This window comes from Haemorhous mexicanus, chromosome 1 (assembly GCF_027477595.1).
Source record: "Haemorhous mexicanus isolate bHaeMex1 chromosome 1, bHaeMex1.pri, whole genome shotgun sequence".
In the NCBI taxonomy this organism is placed as follows: domain Eukaryota; kingdom Metazoa; phylum Chordata; class Aves; order Passeriformes; family Fringillidae; genus Haemorhous; species Haemorhous mexicanus.
The window spans coordinates 66,062,316-66,081,150 of NC_082341.1; the positions used below are offsets into that span (position 1 = coordinate 66,062,316).

An 18,835-nucleotide genomic window follows, 5' to 3' on the forward strand; every position below is an offset into this window, starting at 1 on the left:
AGTGTTAGAGAAAATAAACAAGCACATTATTATCTCACAATTGTATAAACATTTCTTGCACCTTCCTCTGTAACATCTGATATGAGCTACTGACAGGGAGAGGATATCAGAACACTAATGGCATGAGTCATTGTGGCAGTTTTGGTGTTTCTTCTCCATAACACATCTAGGACTTTTTTGATTATGACAGAAATATCAAAATCACACAAAATACCACAACACCACAATATGTAGAAGTAAAACTAAAATAGAACTAAAATCTAATTTCCTGCATCCACTTCAACAAAAAATAAACAAGAAGTGGGAACTACTTGTTAGTATGGGGCTTTTTCCCCATAGTAAAATACTTTGTAATTTTGTGTTAGTAGCCAATGCCCTTATAATTAAGCCTCTCCCAAAGAGTTTGGGTTTTTTCCACCAGAAAATCACAGAGTTGTGATGCAATTAATTTTGCAATTTTGTTCATCTTTCTTTCATATTACTTCCCTTTTCAACCCTCCACTCTATGAGTCTGGTCCTTTAAGACTGTAAATTCTTCAAATAAAACACTCTAGACCTGAGCAGGAAAATCTGAGCTAGGAAGTGTGCAGGTGAAACATAGCACCACTCAGGTTTGACATCTTGTGTCCTGACTCTTATTTGTCTCCTACTCTTCTGCCTTGTTCAGAACTGAGAGGTCTTCTAGAGTTCACATGAACAAAATGGATCAAGCTCCATATACCTTGTGTGCAAGAGTTCCCAGCAGAATAAGCATCTGTTCTGAGCAATTTTTTTATTAAAAAATGGAAAATACTAACAACCCTGACAAACACAGCAGAAATTGTGAAACAGAAGCAAGTGACCCATACACATGTGAACAAGCTAATATTCAGCCCTGTGGTGACCTTGCATTAGTGCTGTGGTTTGTTCTTCTTCCTATTATTCTTCACTCTGTTTCCAGCTCTCCATTTCCTGTCACAGCTACTTGTTCAGCTACTTTGTTTGCACACAGGAGACAGCTTGTGTGACAAGTGCCCACTGCAACCCTTTGGGCTCTGTCTGAGAGAAAAAGCTGAAATATCTTACAGTCTTCTGCCTGGTGACAGCCTACTTGTTCCTCACCACTGCACTGCTCAGTACGTCTTTGATCTACACTTCTCTTGGGCAACACACAGAGCGTGCATTTTGTACTTAGTTCTCCCTGTTGCTTCAATTTACATTGTTAAAGCAGCCATAAACTACTTCATGCACCTTGGGTATGCTTGACAAACACATAATTCCAAGGGCTTGCCTGGTGCAAGTGTTCTTCCCCTGGTTAGGAATCACCAAAGAGATTCATATCTACAGAGTGTAATGAGCGCTAACTCTCCAGCATCCCTTGGCATGGTGGCGCATGGAGGCTGTGACAGGGCTTGACCGGTCGTTCTATAAATTTCCATCTTTTCCAGGGTTTTGCATTCTGCATAACACAGAGTTGAAGAGGCCAAAGAGAGTATGGGAGTGAGAACATCAATTTGAATTTTATCTTGCATTTAACAAAAAAGGAGTGTTTGAAAGCTGAGACATGAGCCAGGGCTCAGCTGGACCTTATCACTTTCTACAGCGCCCTGAAAGGAGGGTGTAGCCAGGTAGGGAGCAGCCTCTTCTGCCAGGCAACCAGCAACAGGACAAGAGGACACAGTCTCAAGCCGTACCAGGGGAAGTTTAGTTTGGAAATTAGAAATAATTTATTCATAGAAAAGGTGATTAGACATTGGAATGGGCTGCCCAGAGAAGTGGTGGAGATACCATCCCTGCAGTTGTTTAAAGAAGGAATCAATATGGCACTCAGTGCCATGGTCTAGTTGACATGGCGGTGAGGCATCATAGGTGGGACTCGATGGGGTCTTTCCCAATCTAACTGATCCTGTGATTGTGTGAAGTCAATCTTTGGTTGTCACAGAGCCCATGGCTGCCCTCTCTCACAAGTATCACAGTTTGTCCCTGCCCAGCAGGCTTGGCTTGGAAGAGCACACCTTGTTTTCATTTAAGCGGACACAACGCCAGGGTGAGCAGCTCCGGGATGTGGCGGCTGAGGGGGGCTTAAGGAGGCTGAGGGAGGCTGAAGGGGGCTGAAGGGGACTGAGGGAAGCTGAGGGAGGCTGAAGGAGGCTGAGGGGGACTGAGGGAGGCTGAGGGGGGCTGAGGGGGGCTGGGGGATGCTGAAGGGGGCTGAGGGGGGCTGAGGGAGGCTGAGGGGGGCTGAGGGAGGCTGAGGGAGGCTGAGGCGGGCTGAGGGGGGCTGAGGCGGGCTGAGGGGGGCTGAAGGGGGCTGAGGGAAGCTGAGGGAGGCTGAGGGGGGCTGAGGCGGGCTGAGGCGGGCTGAGGGAGGCTGAGGGAGGCTGAGGGAGGCTGAGGCGGGCTGAGGCGGGCTGAGGGGGGCTGAGGGGGGCTGAGGCGGGCTGAGGGAGCCCCGCCAGGGGCCTCAGCGCGCGCCGCGACCCCGCGGGCACGGCGGGGGGCGCCAGAGAGCGAGCGCAACACGGGCCCGCGCGGCTATGGCGGCGCTGATTGGCGGCGGCGGCGGCCCGCAGCCATGAGAGGCGGCCTCTGATTGGTTCGCAGGTGCGGACCCGGGCGGGGCGGGGCGGCGGAAGATACATAAGGAGGGAGCGGCGCAGGCGGCGCGCTGGCGGTGAGGGGCGCGGGACGGGAGCTGCCGGGTCCGGGCGTAGGCAGCGGCGTGCGACGCGTGCGGGGCTCAGCCCGTGGCGACAGCGGCGGCGGCCGCTCCGAGTGTCCGTGGCGGCAGCAGCGGAACCGGCTGTCCCCAACCATGCTGTGCTATGTGACCAGGCCGGACGCGGTGGTGATGGAGGTGGAGGTAGAGGCGAAAGCCAACGGCGAGGACTGCCTCAACCAGGTGAGAGGCTTCTCTCCGTCGCCTGCCCGCCGGGCGCCAGCGCTCGGGGCGGGGGCTGTGGCTGTGGCGAGTGCAGCGGTGACCACGGGGCAGCGCCGAGCGCTGGTGCCCGGCGACCGCACGGCTCCCCTGGCAGCCCGCCGCTCTCTCCCGGCGGCGGGGCCCGGACGCCAGGCGAGGGGCGGCGGTGGCGCGGGGCTGGGCCGTGCGGGGGCGGCCGCGGCGGTGGGGGCGGGGAGCGCCGCAGTCTCCCTGCTTCTCTTACGGTTTTGGTTTCTTATTTTTATTTTCCGGTTTTTTCTTTTTTTCCCAACCCCTTCTCCATGTTGAGTGCAGAAGGTGCTGCATCCCACGCCACGGGGCTCTCCAGCCCCTCTCCCGTGGGAAGCGCAGGCCCGGGCCTCGCCACTGAATCCCGCTGGAAGTGTCCCCGGGAGGGGACAGGAGTGAGGCCAGAGGCGGGGGATGTAGCACCCACTGCATCCAACCCTCTCTCCATCCGGGGCCGAGCGGGCTGGAGCTGCCGTCCAGGTGCATTCTCGCCTTTCCGTCACCACCGCCTCGCTGTGTCTGCCCCACGGTGGCTGCCGTGGGGATGCTGGGGGGAGACAGACGAACAGTCCGGTCTGCCAGTGGCACCTAAATAAAACTTGTGGGTGACTGTACTTCTTTACTCCTCCTTGCCCAGCAAGTGCTGTTAGCTATGATGTTGAATACGCTGACCCTCTGAAGTGTCTGTCCCGGCGGTGAAATTTGACCGTGGAAGCCCATGTGTATTTTGGCTAGTCGAGAAATTCCTAGTTTATGCTTAGTGCTTTTTTTCTGGGCTGTTTTGTATGCAGCCTAAAATCCAAGTGATTAAGCCTTTGTATGAAGGTGCTAACAGCAGGATTTTGTGTGTGCGTTTTAAGTGAGAAGTCTGAAAGACCACTTCAGATGTTACTTTTCATTGTTGCCTGTATGTAGCCTGATTGTAAAGAATCTTATTCTTTCAGGTTTGCAGAAGGTTGGGGATTATAGAAGTTGATTATTTTGGACTGCAGTTCACTGGCAGCAAAGGGGAGAATCTATGGCTTAATTTGAGGAACAGGATCTCTCAGCAGATGGATGGTTTAGCCCCTTATCGATTGAAACTGAGAGTCAAGTTTTTTGTTGAGCCACATCTTATCTTACAGGAACAGACAAGGTGAGTAAATATGGTTGTAAGCACATTTAATTTAGCATTTTGTTTCCAATTTCTGTAACTTACAAAAGTGATTGCATGCTGGTTTTATTTTTTTATCATATGGTAATTTTGCTTGACTTTTCTATGTAGTTTTAAAATCTTAGTGGTTTTGAAGTTTATTTTTTTTTTAAGAAAAAATTTATTTGAATTGGCAACATTAAGCTTCGTGTAGCTGCCAGTAAGCAATGAGTGTAATTTTTTGAGCACTTAGTGCTGGAACTGGAAGAAACTAAGTTACAGTAGCAAACTTTTTATATGGTGTTGTGTGTCCGATAGTAACCTCTGTTCTGTGGTGTTACTCTAGGTCATTCTGAACCACTGGTACAGAAAGGCAGGAAACAATTCCTCCCACAGTGCAAAAAAACTTGCTGAATTCCTTTTTGTCTGGTATTATGTTACAGTAACTTTCATATAGCTGCAGGCCCTTAGAGGTTACAAAAGAAACAGCTGTCTGGCTGCTTCTGTGGCAAGTCCTCTTAACTAAATTGTCCTACTGTTATTGGATCAGAAGAAACAGTCTTCTAAGATTAGTAGGAAACACTTGCTTTTACTCCTTGAGCTTGATTGCCACATGAATTGCAATGGAATTATCTTTAAAGAATGCTGTACACATGTGTATTTAATGCTGACCTTCCGACTACTTTTTTCCTGTTAGTTTTGCATAGTACAGTTAATATGAATGGGGCCAGTTGAAATCTAGTGTCTATATGATAATGCCAAAACCCATTGTCACTACTCACCTGAACTTGTTACTCTCAGAATCATTAACTTAGTACTTTCAGAATTAAGACGATGAGTACAACATGGTGCTTTTGCACAGAATGTCTAAAGAACTTGGTCAGAGGCTGACAGTCTGATTTGATGTTAATTTCATAGGAGAAAGGTTTTGAATTTATTTTTTGATCTAATGTGTAGGGGAGAGGCTTTTGGGGGGCAGTGGTTCCATCTCATCAATATGGTTGAAGTTTTCAGAATGCTGTGGTGGTAGACCTTGGTTGTCCTGGATAATAGTTTCAGTTAGGCAAATGCATTTAAACTGAATTCCAGTTCTGACATACTTTTATTTAGGAAATAATTTCTGCTATCCATGGCATATGGTGGAGTATTTTTCCTTAAAGAAACTCTTATTTAAATATTCTTGGTAAGTATAAAACCAAATAACAAATGGGATTTGAGTTGAACAAAAGGAGCTACACAATTTCATACCTGATGAGGCAGAAGAGATTACCCTGGGCATGTCGGATGTGTCTCTGCTCACAAGGCAAATCAGGGTGAAAATCTGAGGAAACTTTCAAGTGGCATTTTTATGCTATCATTGATGAATGCTTGTTCAACTTCACAAGGCTTTTACAGATGTCTGTGTCCCTGCCTTCAACACTGTCAATGCAAGACCCGGCAGGAGGTGGAAGTTAACAGAGAGGTTGAACTGGTGAAACATGCCCCAAGGACCTCAAATACTGGCTTGTGTAGCTAAAATGTAACAGATTTTATACATCTATATCAAAGTAGCTAGTATTTCTCCACTGTAAAGATGATTTAAAAGGATGTAGGTGGGGCAAGCTTTCTTTTATGTGTTAAGACTGTTAAAAATATTAATTTCAGAACAAACAATTTAAAAATTAGCCCGGGCTTAGGCATCAGAAGAGATGTATTAAAACCAAATACAAGTTTTATGTCAAGTTGTAATAACTGCCTTTTAGTTGTGTAAGCCCAGTAGTCCATATGTAGCAGGTCTAGAATTCCAGTGCCTGTGGTAAATGTCTATTTTCCTTGATTGTTGACACTGGTTTTAGTAGAGTGGCTTTTTTTTCTACTTAGGTCTGCTTGAGGATTTACATATGCATGTAACTGTGAATTCATACTTAGTGTGTAAACATCAAGAAGAAGATTAAGAACTTGTAAACCTGTTGCCAAACTTAAAAACTAATAGGTATATCATAGAATTGCAAGGATTAGCTGTACAGTTAAAGCTGACACATTGTTTCATCTTTATCTGAAGAGTCTTGATGAAGAAAGTGATGGGTATCCTTAGTTTCTTTTAGCTGTTGTGTCCATATTTGATGTATGGGGTGTTTCTGGCAGAGCTGTTGCCTTGTGGTCCTGTGTGTGAAGAACACTGGGGAAGTTTTCCAGTCTTTTGCTTGCAGCTTCTGATCGTGTTTTTACATATAAATTAGATGCATGTTGAGACCGCTTTTGAAATCTGAGAAGCTGCAAGTAATTCTATATTTTGTTGATGTGCTTCATCATGATTATAATGGCAAGCGTTGTGACTGAGTGAAAAAGGAAAGGTTTTTTTCTGTATACTTCGGAGCCCTTGCCAACTCCAGTTGCAGTGCTTCATCAGAGACCCTTGCCTTGCGCTTGAGTTTAAAACCCAGGTGTATGTTTGTTTGTAGCAATTTAATGTTCAGGTTTCTACATGCTGTGAAAGCCGATCTGGCAACAGAACATTGACCTCTGCTTCTGTTATCTTTATCAGCCCAGAGGAAGATTGCAGCCAATTTTAATATTCTTATACAAGGCAGCCTTCTAGCTACAGAGCACAAAGACAGAGAAGGCTATAATTTTACCTCTGTCCACTGTGGCAACAAACAACGTTCACTAAGTGTTTTGGGAATCTGAGAACAGCATGGAGAAACCCTTTCTACTGCACTTTTTTTACAGCATTAAAAGCAGTTTATTTCTATTCTTCTTTGGCTCTCAACTTTTAGGTATTTTGACTTCCTGGTACTGAACTGCACCACATGATTTCATTATTTAGAATTGTTTTGAATGGAATAAAAGTGCTTCAGTGCAAGAATGGCATTTAGATTTAATCTGCTGCTGTCAGAGATTTACAAACAAGTCGGAGATGTGAATGGTGTGCTGCTTTAGAGGAGTTTGACAAGCTAGCTATAAGTTTTCTTTAGCATGGAAAATCACACTGGCTTGAAAAGGATTATCTCTTTGCTTAAAGATACATGTGATAATCCAAGATCGAGATCATAACTCTGGCTTGTGTCTTGTTCATTTTCACTGTTTTCTGTATTTCTTTGATAGGTCGTGCAACAGTTAGGAGTGGAAAAAGAAGCAAACCTGCTTTTCACTTCTTTACTGAATGACTTGTGGGTGATTCATGTATCAAATGTTGTGAAGTGTTGAATTGCAGTAAGGAGCTAGGGCTTAGAGAAAGGATTATACTTCGCTGATCGGAATTTTCAGGAGACATTTTGCCGGGGCTGGGGCCGGGAGGAGGTGCCCGGCAGCGGTGTGGGCCGGGCGGTCCCGCCGTGCCGGGCGCGGGTGTCTGCGGGCAGGGACCGGGAGTGGCCGCGGCCCGGGAGCCAGCTCCGGTTTGAGATATCGCAACCCCTGCCCAGGGCAGAGAGCTCCTGGCATCGGCCACAGGCTGCTGTGGAACGTGGAGCAGAGGAGTCTGGAAACCTGTACCCACCTTATACCGGGAAGAGTGTTTGCCGAGCCGCCCAAAGGCCAATGATGCCCAGCAGCAGTCTGGGAGAATGATGGTTTAGGTTTTAAATGCAACATTATTTGTCTCGTATAGCACGACTGAAAGTCAAATATTCACGTGTAAGCTACAAAATATGTCAAATTCTAGTGAGCCACACAGTATCATGAAGCATTCAAAAGAGCTGTGTTTTGCCAACCTTGAAAGTGGCAATTATTGTTTTTGTGGTTGTTTAAAAGTTGTGTGATATTTGCCAGTATTTGAATTATATTTACCAAGTACACTTTTTTTTGCTGTGTTGCCCAGTTGTATTGATGAACTAGTTGAAATTAAGAATGACTTTAAATCTGTTGAGGAGTCAGATACGTACATCAGGATGGTTTTCTTGCTTTTTATCCTATCACATTGGGTAGCCAGAGCAGCAGTGGAGTGGCCTTTGTTACAAGGCAATGAAAGTGTGTGTGATTGACACTGGGGTGAGTTTAATGGATGTGTTTGTCTAAGTCAGAGTTAAATTGCAGTTGGTAACCTTTTATCCATCTGTTATGAGCAAGGAAGATCAAAAATACTGAAGAGCATAAAAAGAGAAAACAACATTGCTTTTTTAATGTAGGGCGGCCTTGTCTGCTTGTAAAAACAGAATTATTTTCTATAGATTTAGAAATCTTTATCAATATATTTTTAGGGAGAACAATCATCCCTCTTAGTATTTTAGGCTACACAGCAGTAAATGTACTGCACAGTAGGAAAGCACATTAACCTGTGGTAAGGAATCATACCCCAAAGAGAACAGGTAGTTCCTTGGGAGCTGTGCCAAGATTCTTGCCAGTAGTCTGACAAGAGAATGAGGTCTTTTGGCTATGCTTCTAGGGGTCATTAGTCATATGTAGACACCTCTTTGGTAAAGGATGGGGTTTGTCACTTCTTCCACTGACAGCTAAGTTTAGAGCTTAAAATTTTTAGCTACTTATTTGCTCTGTTTCCCTTGTCTTGATCAAAAAATATTAGTAGAAACTACTAGTAGTAGTGCAGAGCCTTGATTCCCAATGCATATAATTGTCTTCAATGAGTTACAAAAGAAAATATGATCTTGTGTTACATGTACTTTTCATAGTATTTTTTTGTGGAGTTCTTACTGCCAGTTGATTTGGATGAACACTAAGTAGGTGATTTGCCCCCTCTTGGAATTCCATTGTAGTGAAGTACTGATGTCTGTTTCTGGTAGCAGTGTTCAGTATTGTCAGCCTACATAAACTGCTTCAGAGGGAGGCAAAAAGCAATTAATGTGATTGATATCTGGGTCTGGCTTTGGTTTGATAGCTATACTTTTTTGTGAAATGGACCATCTGCTGAAATCTTGCAACTTCCCCTTTCTACAGTTTTTGTATCAAATTATTTACATCCAACTGCAATACATTAATCACACCACATTTGATTTTACTGAGTGTTTTGTATGTACATAAATCTTAAATTATATGCAGAACATGGATCCAAAAATAAGGATGCAAAATGAATATAAAATCAAGTGTAGCTAATGCTTGAAGAAATTCTGGTCTTGTTCTAATTGTAAAACTGCCCTTTGTTCTTTTGGAAAGGAAGAAATCTGTCTGGGCAGTGACTGATGGAGTGTAGCTTTGGCAAACTTAATGTGTTGCCCTCTAGTCAGTGTACTTACGTAGTGTTTTGAGCTACCAAACTCAGAGGAAATGTTCCACAACTGAATACACAGGTATGTCTAGGTAGCATGGGGTTCAGAGGGACAGAAAAGGCTATTATGGGTTACACAGACTGTCTTTTGTGCTGATGCTGTCACGTGTAGAGAACTTGGGCTACAAGTGCCATGGGAAGTTCTGTTTGTCCTTAAAGTTGCCACTAGTTGATCAATGTCCCAACATGTCTGGCAGGTGTTAAGATGACTAGGAGTCACAACAATTGATGGGCAAAGTTCAGAGTGGTGGAGATTTAAAGACTTAATGAACCCTTGGCAAGGGTAGAAAAAACTGCAGAATGTGCTAAGAGAATGTTGGGGCTGGGGCAGGGGGTTGGAACAGTCAGACATACCTTTGGTCTGACTTCACTTCTCAAATTTATAACGTGCAATATTAATGTATTAAGTGCAACTGAAGTGCGAATGATGCAGAAACAAAAATATTTTGTTTCTTATATGGTGGACAGGTTTTCTACCATCAGTGTTGGAAATGCAACCTTTAGGGAACATAAAAACAGTCCTGTTTTTAGTTTTAACAATTCATTGTTCTAAAACTTGCTAGGTAAGAATTCCATTAAGTCTAAAATACTAGTGCTCAAATAACTCCTTGGAAAAAAGTATGCTTTTACTGTACAACCTTACTATCTTTAGAGGTGAGAAAAGTCTTAATTTTTTTTAAAATCATATCTAAAGGTTCCAAGAGAGAGACAGAATGATGGATTGTGTATGAAGTAATTAGATGGCAATCTAATTTACAAAAACTTACATAAATCCTTTCTTGTAACTAATAGTATCTGTGATATGAGCAGGTTTTCTACAAGACAGTCTATCAGGTCCTTTAGAATTTGCAGAATTAGATAAGGAACTGCATCGAGGATCCTGATGCTTTAGTTTTGCTTGATTGTATTCAGCAATAAAATCACATTCTTAGGCCTTTTTCTTTAAAGATCAAAAGACTTTGCTTAGTTTAGTGTAAAAAAAATTGTCTGTGTTTGTTATCAGATTGTGGCTAGTGTCATGTTTTGGACCTTTGAAGAGGAATGATTTTCCACAGGATGTTAATATAACGTTGAAGGAGTGCATTCTGCAGCTGGATGGGATAATCAAAACCACTTTTTCTGATGTGTTCATAACCCTCACTGTCTTTCAGTTTCTAGGTGCTTTTTCTTCATCAAACACACTTGGAGTCTAAACAAACAAAAAAACCCCAAGAACAAACGAAAAAATCTCACCAACACGCACATTTTTTAAAAAAAAAGCAGCAGAGAATTTGCTACCTGAACTTTGGTTCAGGCCAGCTGCTCTAACAGGTCAGTGTGAAGTCATTCACTGTCCTGTTATGGGTGCAGTTTCAGTTATTTAGGTGCAGAATTTGCATAACTAGTTACTTTACAATAACTGTCCTTTATATGTGCTGTTTGTTCTATTTATCAAAAAAATGCAAAGTAGCTGAGTATTTGTGAGATGTTTTCCCTTATGTGATGTGAGCCAGTTACGGGAAGTTACTGCAGATTAGCTGACGTGATGCTACTTCACATTGGGCCTTAAACCCATTTGTTTTCCTATGCCATTACTGGCTTTGTAGTAATGGAATGTGACAAGCCATGCATCTGCTGTATCTGTTTCTGTAAATCATCTGTATTTGCAGGAGCAATATTTTGGTTTTCAGCTCCCCTTGTGGTGTGAATAACATCTTCCCAGCAAGAGGAGAACTCTTGACTTTACCCTGTGTAGTCAGGGCTGTCATATGAAAAAAACCCTGAAGATACAAGAATTTAGGTGTGGTAGTTGTAAATGTGTTTTAGCTAATGAGAAAAAAAAAGTCTAATCTTTCTTCGAAATTGTTTAATTAGTACTTAAAATGACTAGAAATCCTGTTCTGGTATTGTCAGAGGATCAAGAGTGCATGAGAAGCTGTTTATTTTATGAAATGTTGATTGGAGTTAAGGAAAGGCCTGCTATTTGAATTTATTTTGGCCCTAGTTTATACTGAATTATTTAGATTCATGGGCTGAACACAAAAAAGAGTCCATACAACAAAATAATTTTAAAAGGCCACAGATATGCCCTTTTGGGCCTCAAGCCCAAAGAGCTGTGACTCTGCAAGGTAGGAGAAACACATGGGAGCAGAGGTTTGACTCTCTCTCAAAAAAAAAAAGCCTGAAGAAGGAATAACCTGCTGACAGTGGACACAACTCTGTCTGAAGGTCTGGTCCTCTTGCCACCTAAAGTTGTGTCCTGCACAGTGTGAGGACATTGGCTTCCACCAGACCCCCCTCTAGAACTGCTGAAAGGTATAGGTTGATGTTTAGACTTGAGTGATGCACTTAAGCACTTGCATCACAACTAGCATGATGCTGTAGCATGACAAATGGTTTGCAAAGGGAAGTGTTGGAGCTGTGAATTCTTGCAGGAAGTGGACTGTAGGAAAGCTTACAGAATAAATTAATACCAATTCTGTTTTGTCCTGATTCAAAAAGTTGTGGATATGAGGATCTTTTGGGCTGGTGTCTTCTTAGTTGCAACATTTACCAATAGAGCTAAGAAAGAACACAACTTTTGCAAGTTCTGTAATTGCTCATAATGCTGAAAAAAGTCCTATTTGCCTTGTTGTACAGAGGAATTATATAAGGCTACAACAGAATATATGTAAGATATTCAAAATTCCAAGTGGAAGAAAAGCTCATTACTTACTAGCATCTTCAGCTTCACTGATGAGAGGTTAAATACAGAGCTTCAGTAAAGCTTTTCTTAAAAGTAGATTCAACTTCATTTTAGAAGAGTAAATGCTAGCTTCCTGTGGAAGCCAAGACGCATCCCTGTGGTTGCTAGACTTCCTTTATTGAATGATTTTTTTCTGTGATAGATAATTCTCCATCTGGCTTCCATAAATATGTTGAGTGTTAAATGGTAAAAAATTTATATTGTGTCCCCTGAAGGAAAACAAGGATGATCTGTAGAAGTTAGGCCAACCCATAGGGGATAATGACATGCTGCTCTTAATGTTGGTGAAAATGTTGATTTGTCTGTCAAGTAACCTATTCAATAATTAAGAGCAGCTTTCTGAATTTTCAGCAAGCTGTCAAATCTGTCTTGGTGTCAAGTGCAAAGGTTGGTCTGACGAATGCTTACACCTTAGCTGTTTTTCTATTTCATTCCCCAATGTCTTTTCAGGTCTTTCAAGCTACTCTGTTAATCCTGTTGTTGGCAAAAACACCATGGCTGTAGTGGCAGGGGCATTTCCAGTGTGCAGAGAGAGTATGGCTTCCCTTCTTGCTTAACAGAAGTGTGTGTTTTCAGATGCTTTTCCCAAATTTGCTTTTGTGAAATGAAGAATAACTTGTAAATCACAACAAAAATTTAAACATGGGAAACAAAATCTTTCTTTGATATTTTACTCAATAAATTGAAATTACTAAGTGGCCTTAGGAGTTAAAGCAGTTCTTATTCTTGAGATAATCAGGATGATGGTGAACTACTCTTTTCTTTTAGTAGTGATTTTGGATGCTATCTTCAGTTGTAGCTTCATGTTTAAGAGTAAATAAAGAAGAAGATGGAGGCCCTTTTCCTTTTGTCAGGCTTCATCTCCTTGGTGCATTCATTGCAAATTCTTGATTACCAAACATAGCTGAGATGTTACTTGTAACATGTCTTGATTACAGATATCATGTAACAATTTGTGTGAGCAAATGTTTCTGATTGTGTTGCAGGCATATGTTTTTCTTGCATATAAAAGAAGATCTTCTTGCTGGTAATCTTCAGTGCTCTTCAGAGCATGCCATTGAACTTAGTGCATTGTTGGCACAGATGAAGTTTGGAGATTATAACCAGAACACTGCCAAGTACAATTATGAAGAGTTATGTGCAAAAGAGCTCACCACTACCATTTTGGAGAGGTAAAAAGCAAAAAGATCTAGTTTCCTTTTTGGAGACCAACAGCAGAAGATTTTGTTATGCATATAATTGCTGGTGATATAGTGTAAATGAGTAATTTAACAGCAATAGCTTTGGAATTCCAAATCTCCAACCTGAATGTTTGATGTTATGATTTCAGTTAAATTTTTAAGTTCAGTTATGAGGTGTTTTTTTGTTTTTTTCTTATGAAAACTCTGGTAGGCGAGGAAATGCAGATATATTTAAGTACCTGGAGCAGGGTATTTAAATTGTAAGTGTGTCTTAGAGTGGTACTTGTGAATGAAGGAATTTATTTGGCTTAGTACCCTTTTTCTGAAAAGTAAACAGAATCATGATACATCTTCATAGCTCCTGAATATCAGGAAACATTGTGTGTCATACTTTTCTGTAGTGTTTGCTTTAACTATAAACTTAGTGGTAGCTCAGGGAAATATGTTTGGGCTGGTGGTATTATTTGGAAAGTTTTGATTACATGTAGCCTTTTCATTTCTAAGCAAATGCACAGTATTTTCTCCTTGACATTCTCAGGATGTTTTGGTAATTCTCAACTATTTCCAGTTCATAATTGCTGAAAATCTATAGACAGATAAAGCAGGTCAGGAGCATTTACTAATCTGTTTAACTAGGTCATCTAAAAACCCATGGTAAAACAAGCTGCTGACAGTAGCAGCAGATACTTGAATTATTTCACCTATCCTTAATCTTTTTATCAACAGCATTATTTCAAAGCACAAGGAGCTAGAAGGTCTAAGTCAAGCATCTGCTGAATACCAGATTCTACAGATTGTTACAACACTGGAGAACTATGGGGTAGAGTGGCACTCAGTGAGAGATAGTGAAGGGCAAAAACTCCTTATTGGTGTTGGACCTGAAGGCATATCCATCTGCAGAGATGACTTTAGTCCAATCAACAGGTATGTGTTTCCTGGAACTGTTTGCGTGATCAATTTTTCAATAATATGGAGCACACCCCTAGTTTTCACATAAATACACAAATAATACATAAATACACAGAACGGCTCTGAGAATTACTAAAAGTGACTATTGGGGTATAGGGTCTGGAGGCAGTACCTGCTTGTAATCAAGATAAACAAGTGACCTCAATAATCTCCATTTTTATATATATTTTTGAGGCAACATCTTCAATCACTATTGCTGACTACCATCAGAAATCATTGTAACTTCTGATAAAAATGCACTGTAATAGTTTGTGGAAAATGCCCTAATCCTTTCCAACTAAACCTTTCATTTTTTGACATTAATTTATAGGATTGCTTATCCTGTTGTTCAAATGGCAACTCAGTCTGGAAAGAATGTATATCTGACTGTTACCAAGGAGTCTGGTAATAGTGTGGTTCTCTTGTTTAAGATGATCAGTACGAGGGCAGCAAGTGGACTCTACAGAGCAATTACAGAGACACATGCATTTTACAGGTCAGTATTGCCCCTAGAGTCATGTGCTGCTGCTCTTTTCCAGTGTTTGATCTACGTGCTTAAGCGGCCAGCAGTCTAACTGCACTTTGGAAATACTCAGCAAAATTTCATTGTCTTTGCAGCCTCTCTTTTCCTCTTAAGTCCAGGGGCTGAACAGGTTTATGCTACTCTCCATTTTGTGGGGTGGGAGTAACAAGAAAAGTAAGCAAAATTTTCCCACTGTGAATAACAGCATTTTAGAGTATAAACTTTTTATGTTCCTTGATACTTAATAAGCAATACATATATTTTTTTGTTCCTATGTAAGAGAGGGAATGAGAGCAGTGGGGAAGATCCAGTCATTCAGAATGTGCAGATCCTTTATTTGGCTCCTTCAGTTGTTAGGTTATCTGTATGCCACCTTCCCATCCTATATATTTAAACCTTCTTACAGTTCCTCTGTTCTTGCTCACATGCTCAGGATTTTGCTTCATGCCAGCAGCTATTCGCTGTCTCTGTCCTGTTGTTCTTTGAGCGTGGGGTGCTATACTCATTTGTTGGTGGGCAACTTTTCAACCCCCTTTCATTCCAACTCTGGTGTCCAACACTGATCAGTAAGACTAGCTGTCAAAGACACTTAGCAGTGTTTTCTTAAAATTAACTACCACATACTAATTTCAATTACTTCTTGATAATTGTATCTACTAATAATTTTCTGTCCTTTAATTTAAGCAGAATTTTAGTTTGGCAATAGCGTTGGCCATAAACTTAGATCTTGGACCTTAGGCCCTGTGAGGCTGTAGTCCTTCTGTTCTGTTTGTGTTTTCCTTTCTGTGTTGCCTAGAGAAGTGATATGCCTTAACAGGCTTCTGAAGATTCAACTGGATCACTGAAATATGTGACAAGCATGGTTAGGGTAGCTGAAATGCATAGTGGCAAATACAAATGCCTTCATTCTCTATACTCCATTTACAGTGGTTTCCTTCGGAATGGCATAACACTAGCATATAAAGTACTGCGTGGAAATTGGGTTAAAAACATTACTTGACTCTATGATAAAAATTGAGAGCCAAAGACTCTTAATTGGAATTCTTTAGGGCAGCATTTGGAAATACCATGCAAAAAGGTGTTGCCAGGCTGAGCTGTGGATTAGGCAACTGTTTCCTTTTTGTTAGCATAATTCTTTTAAGTCCCTTTCATAGGCTGACTCCATTTTACCAGACACTTCACATTTTGAAAGTGTAAAGTAATTGTCACTTTCCATTTTACACTTTTCAAAGGAGAATTTTCAGGCAAAGATCATTCAAGAGCTTAAATATTACCTCAGACTGTTTAATTTGCTTTAATTTCAGTGCTGTGACTTCAACTTCAGGAACAAATTACTGTAGGATTGTTCTACTGGTATTAACTAACCAAGTTTGCACTTGTCCTGTTGCTTTATAGGTGTGACACTGTCACCAGTGCTGTCATGATGCAGTATAGTCGAGACTTAAAGGGTCACCTAGCATCTCTATTTCTGAATGAAAACATTAATCTTGGTAAAAAATACGTCTTTGATATTAAAAGAACATCAAAAGAAGTTTATGATCATGCAAGGCGAGCTCTTTATAATGCTGGCATTGTGGATCTTGTTTCAAGAAGTGATCAAACCCCACCAAGTTCCCCTCTTAAGTCTTCAGAAAGCAGCATGAACTGTGACAACTGTGAGGGTCTCAGCTGCCAACAAACAAAAGCCCTGCAAGAGAAGCTGCGCAAGCTGAAGGAGTCCATGCTTTGTATGGTGTGTTGTGAAGAAGAGATAAATTCAACCTTCTGTCCCTGTGGCCACACAGTTTGCTGCAAGTCCTGTGCTTCCCAGTTACAGGTAAATCAGTGCTATTAATTTATGAGTTACCAATTTGTGTGGGAAGTTTGATTTTTTTTTTGTTATATTTGATGGTCATGGATTAATATGTTTGTGTTGATGTTCTAGTAAAAGTACTAAAATTTTGTTTGTGGCAAACTAATTTCAGAGGGCATTCTGTTTAAATGATGTGCTAATGTAATTTGTGGTGAGGCTAAGAATGAGCTGCATGCTTCTCACCATACCCTGTCTTAAATATGGGATGATGGAAAAAGTGCTGTTATTGTGTATGTGAAGTCTCCAGGAAGTGCAGAGACTCTCAAAATACAAAGTAAACTAATTTCCCAGTGTTTTTCCTTTCCAGTCGTGTCCTGTTTGCAGATCTCGTGTAGAGCATGTCCAGCACGTGTACTTGCCAACCCACACCAGTCTTCTCAATCTGACTGTGATATGATCTACGTACACACTTCAAATGCATCATGTACTCTTCAAACTGCACTAATAAGAAATGCAACCATTGATTGTGAAGGAGGCAATCACTCTGGCACCTATCCACGATCAGAAGCAAAAAAAAAATACTGCATTTTTTAACATAAATATTCTTTGTTCAGCATGTCCAAAATAGTTTGGGACATCTTCTGAGAGTAGAAGTGTAATTGATTCATGTTCTTTAAAGAATGATCCATAAGTTTGTAGCACGGCAGTGATGCCACAAAGCTCGGTAACCCTGGAGAAATGTGGTGTACGCGTGCAGATGTACCTGGCAAAAGCAACGCAGCCTTTTCTTTTACATGCTCTGAATCCTTTTTAGTACAGTTGCACTGTTTATTTTAATAGTAAGACTTGCTTTTACACATACCAGTTTAGTAAGGTTCATAGCTTCTGCTTTTAGTAAACTGCTTTTAAGAGGAGAGATCTCTTTTTTAAAAATTAGTTCTTAAACTGAAGTTACAAGCATTAAGCAGCTGTGCTTAACTCAGAATTCTATTAAGTAGAAAGCAATTCTGAGAGAATAGCTTTGGAAAGGGAGGACAAGATTGTTAATCTTCAAGTGTTGAAGGTGGGTCAGGAAAGTCTTGTGGTTGCCAGTGTCCTGTGGAAGCACTGCTATGGCAGTTCATTCACAGCTCTCAGTGGGCAGGGTACTCCCAGGTTTCCCACAGTCCACTTCTGGCTGGTGATCTTGGAAGCTGCAGGCAACTGCTCTTCAAGTTGGCTTTATTTTTGGAGACTGATTTTAAACTATTAAACATGCACCATTAATGTTTAAGGGTTTTGTATAATTTTAAATGTTTTCTTCAGTTAGCATCTTTAGCAGGAAATTACCTACCCAATAAAATGTTTTTGATTTCCACCCCCCTACTTGGGCATTTTGGGCTCTGGTTTCCTAGTGTCTTCTCCAGGGTACAGAGAGAGCTGGAGACCATGTTTGGGTGCAATACTGGCTTAATCAAAGCTAGAAAAGTACACTGTCACTTTACTGAAATTCTCTGACTATACTTTTCATATTGCCTTAATGTAGCAGTAATGTGTGTTTATGCATCTGTTTCTTTGCACAGACATTTTGTCAAAATATTAAAACTCTACTTTTTTATGACACATTAGCATATAAACCTTACTCTAAGAGGGTATTTATTTTTTCACTTTGTAAAGAAAATTTTGTTTCCTCATGAAGCAAGAGCTTTGTCCTATATTGTAGGCAGCTTCTGTCTTTTTTATATTCAGATTAATAAAGGACTTTAAAAATCTTTGTGTTGTTGCTATGATTGATTTTGTTCTGAAATTCCTTTGAGGCATTACTGAACTGAAAACACAATGCAGTATTTTTGCGTTTAGAGTCTTGAATATTTTGTCACGTTTGAGGCAATGAGGTTTTCTCAAATGCTTGCAAAGGAGGGAAGAAAACTGACATTTGTTACAGACAGTGAACTTTAAAACAGCTGACATATTCGAACTGTAGCATAGCCTTCCAAATTGACCTTGTGAATTGACCAATTTCTACAGTAAATTGCCCCAAAACTGGGCCAATATACCTGGAGGTATATTACAGGGGAATGAGAGAAATTAAAAAATGCAGCTTTAGAGTAGAGGGTTGGAGTTTCAGTAGTCCTGTCTAGCAAGTTTTTGATTACAGATGTGTTGGTGTCAATGTTTTGAGTGGAGCTTTTCAGACTTGCTAACTCCTTTTACATTGTTGGAGAGATGGTGCTTCAGCACTTCCAGGGCTGTGCTGTGCCACGAAAAGGAAGGAGTGGGTGTACAAGTGTGTTCAGAGAAGACTGTCCAGCTACTGTACCAGCATCCAGTGGTGCTTGAGCAAACCTTTGTGTTCCAAGATTACAACCAAATTATGTTAGTAATATCTAATCTATTATCTTATGGCAGCTGGCTGAAATGGA

The 18,835-nt window shown here is 41.3% G+C and overlaps 1 protein-coding gene across 1 annotated transcript; it reads left to right on the top strand.

Annotated features, from left to right (window-relative positions):
* Positions 1-2,646: 2,646 nt before the first annotated feature.
* Positions 2,647-18,184, top strand: MYLIP (myosin regulatory light chain interacting protein). Its single transcript, XM_059851906.1, has 7 exons — positions 2,647-2,881; positions 3,877-4,067; positions 12,976-13,161; positions 13,897-14,094; positions 14,450-14,614; positions 16,037-16,457; positions 16,801-18,184. Exons 1-7 carry the CDS (start codon positions 2,795-2,797, stop codon positions 16,888-16,890), a joined length of 1,338 nt encoding a protein of 445 aa, XP_059707889.1. The 5' UTR covers positions 2,647-2,794; the 3' UTR covers positions 16,891-18,184.
* Positions 18,185-18,835: the final 651 nt, after the last annotated feature.

Bases quoted from the DNA above. Each gene is read 5' to 3' on its own strand.
- MYLIP (XM_059851906.1), top strand. From the start codon at position 2,795: ATGCTGTGCTATGTGACCAGGCCGGACGCGGTGGTGATGGAGGTGGAG. The intron at 4,068-12,975 runs GTGAGTAAATAT...ATTGTGTTGCAG, and splicing joins ATCTTACAGGAACAGACAAG to GCATATGTTTTTCTTGCATA. The intron at 14,095-14,449 runs GTATGTGTTTCC...ATTAATTTATAG, and splicing joins GACTTTAGTCCAATCAACAG to GATTGCTTATCCTGTTGTTC.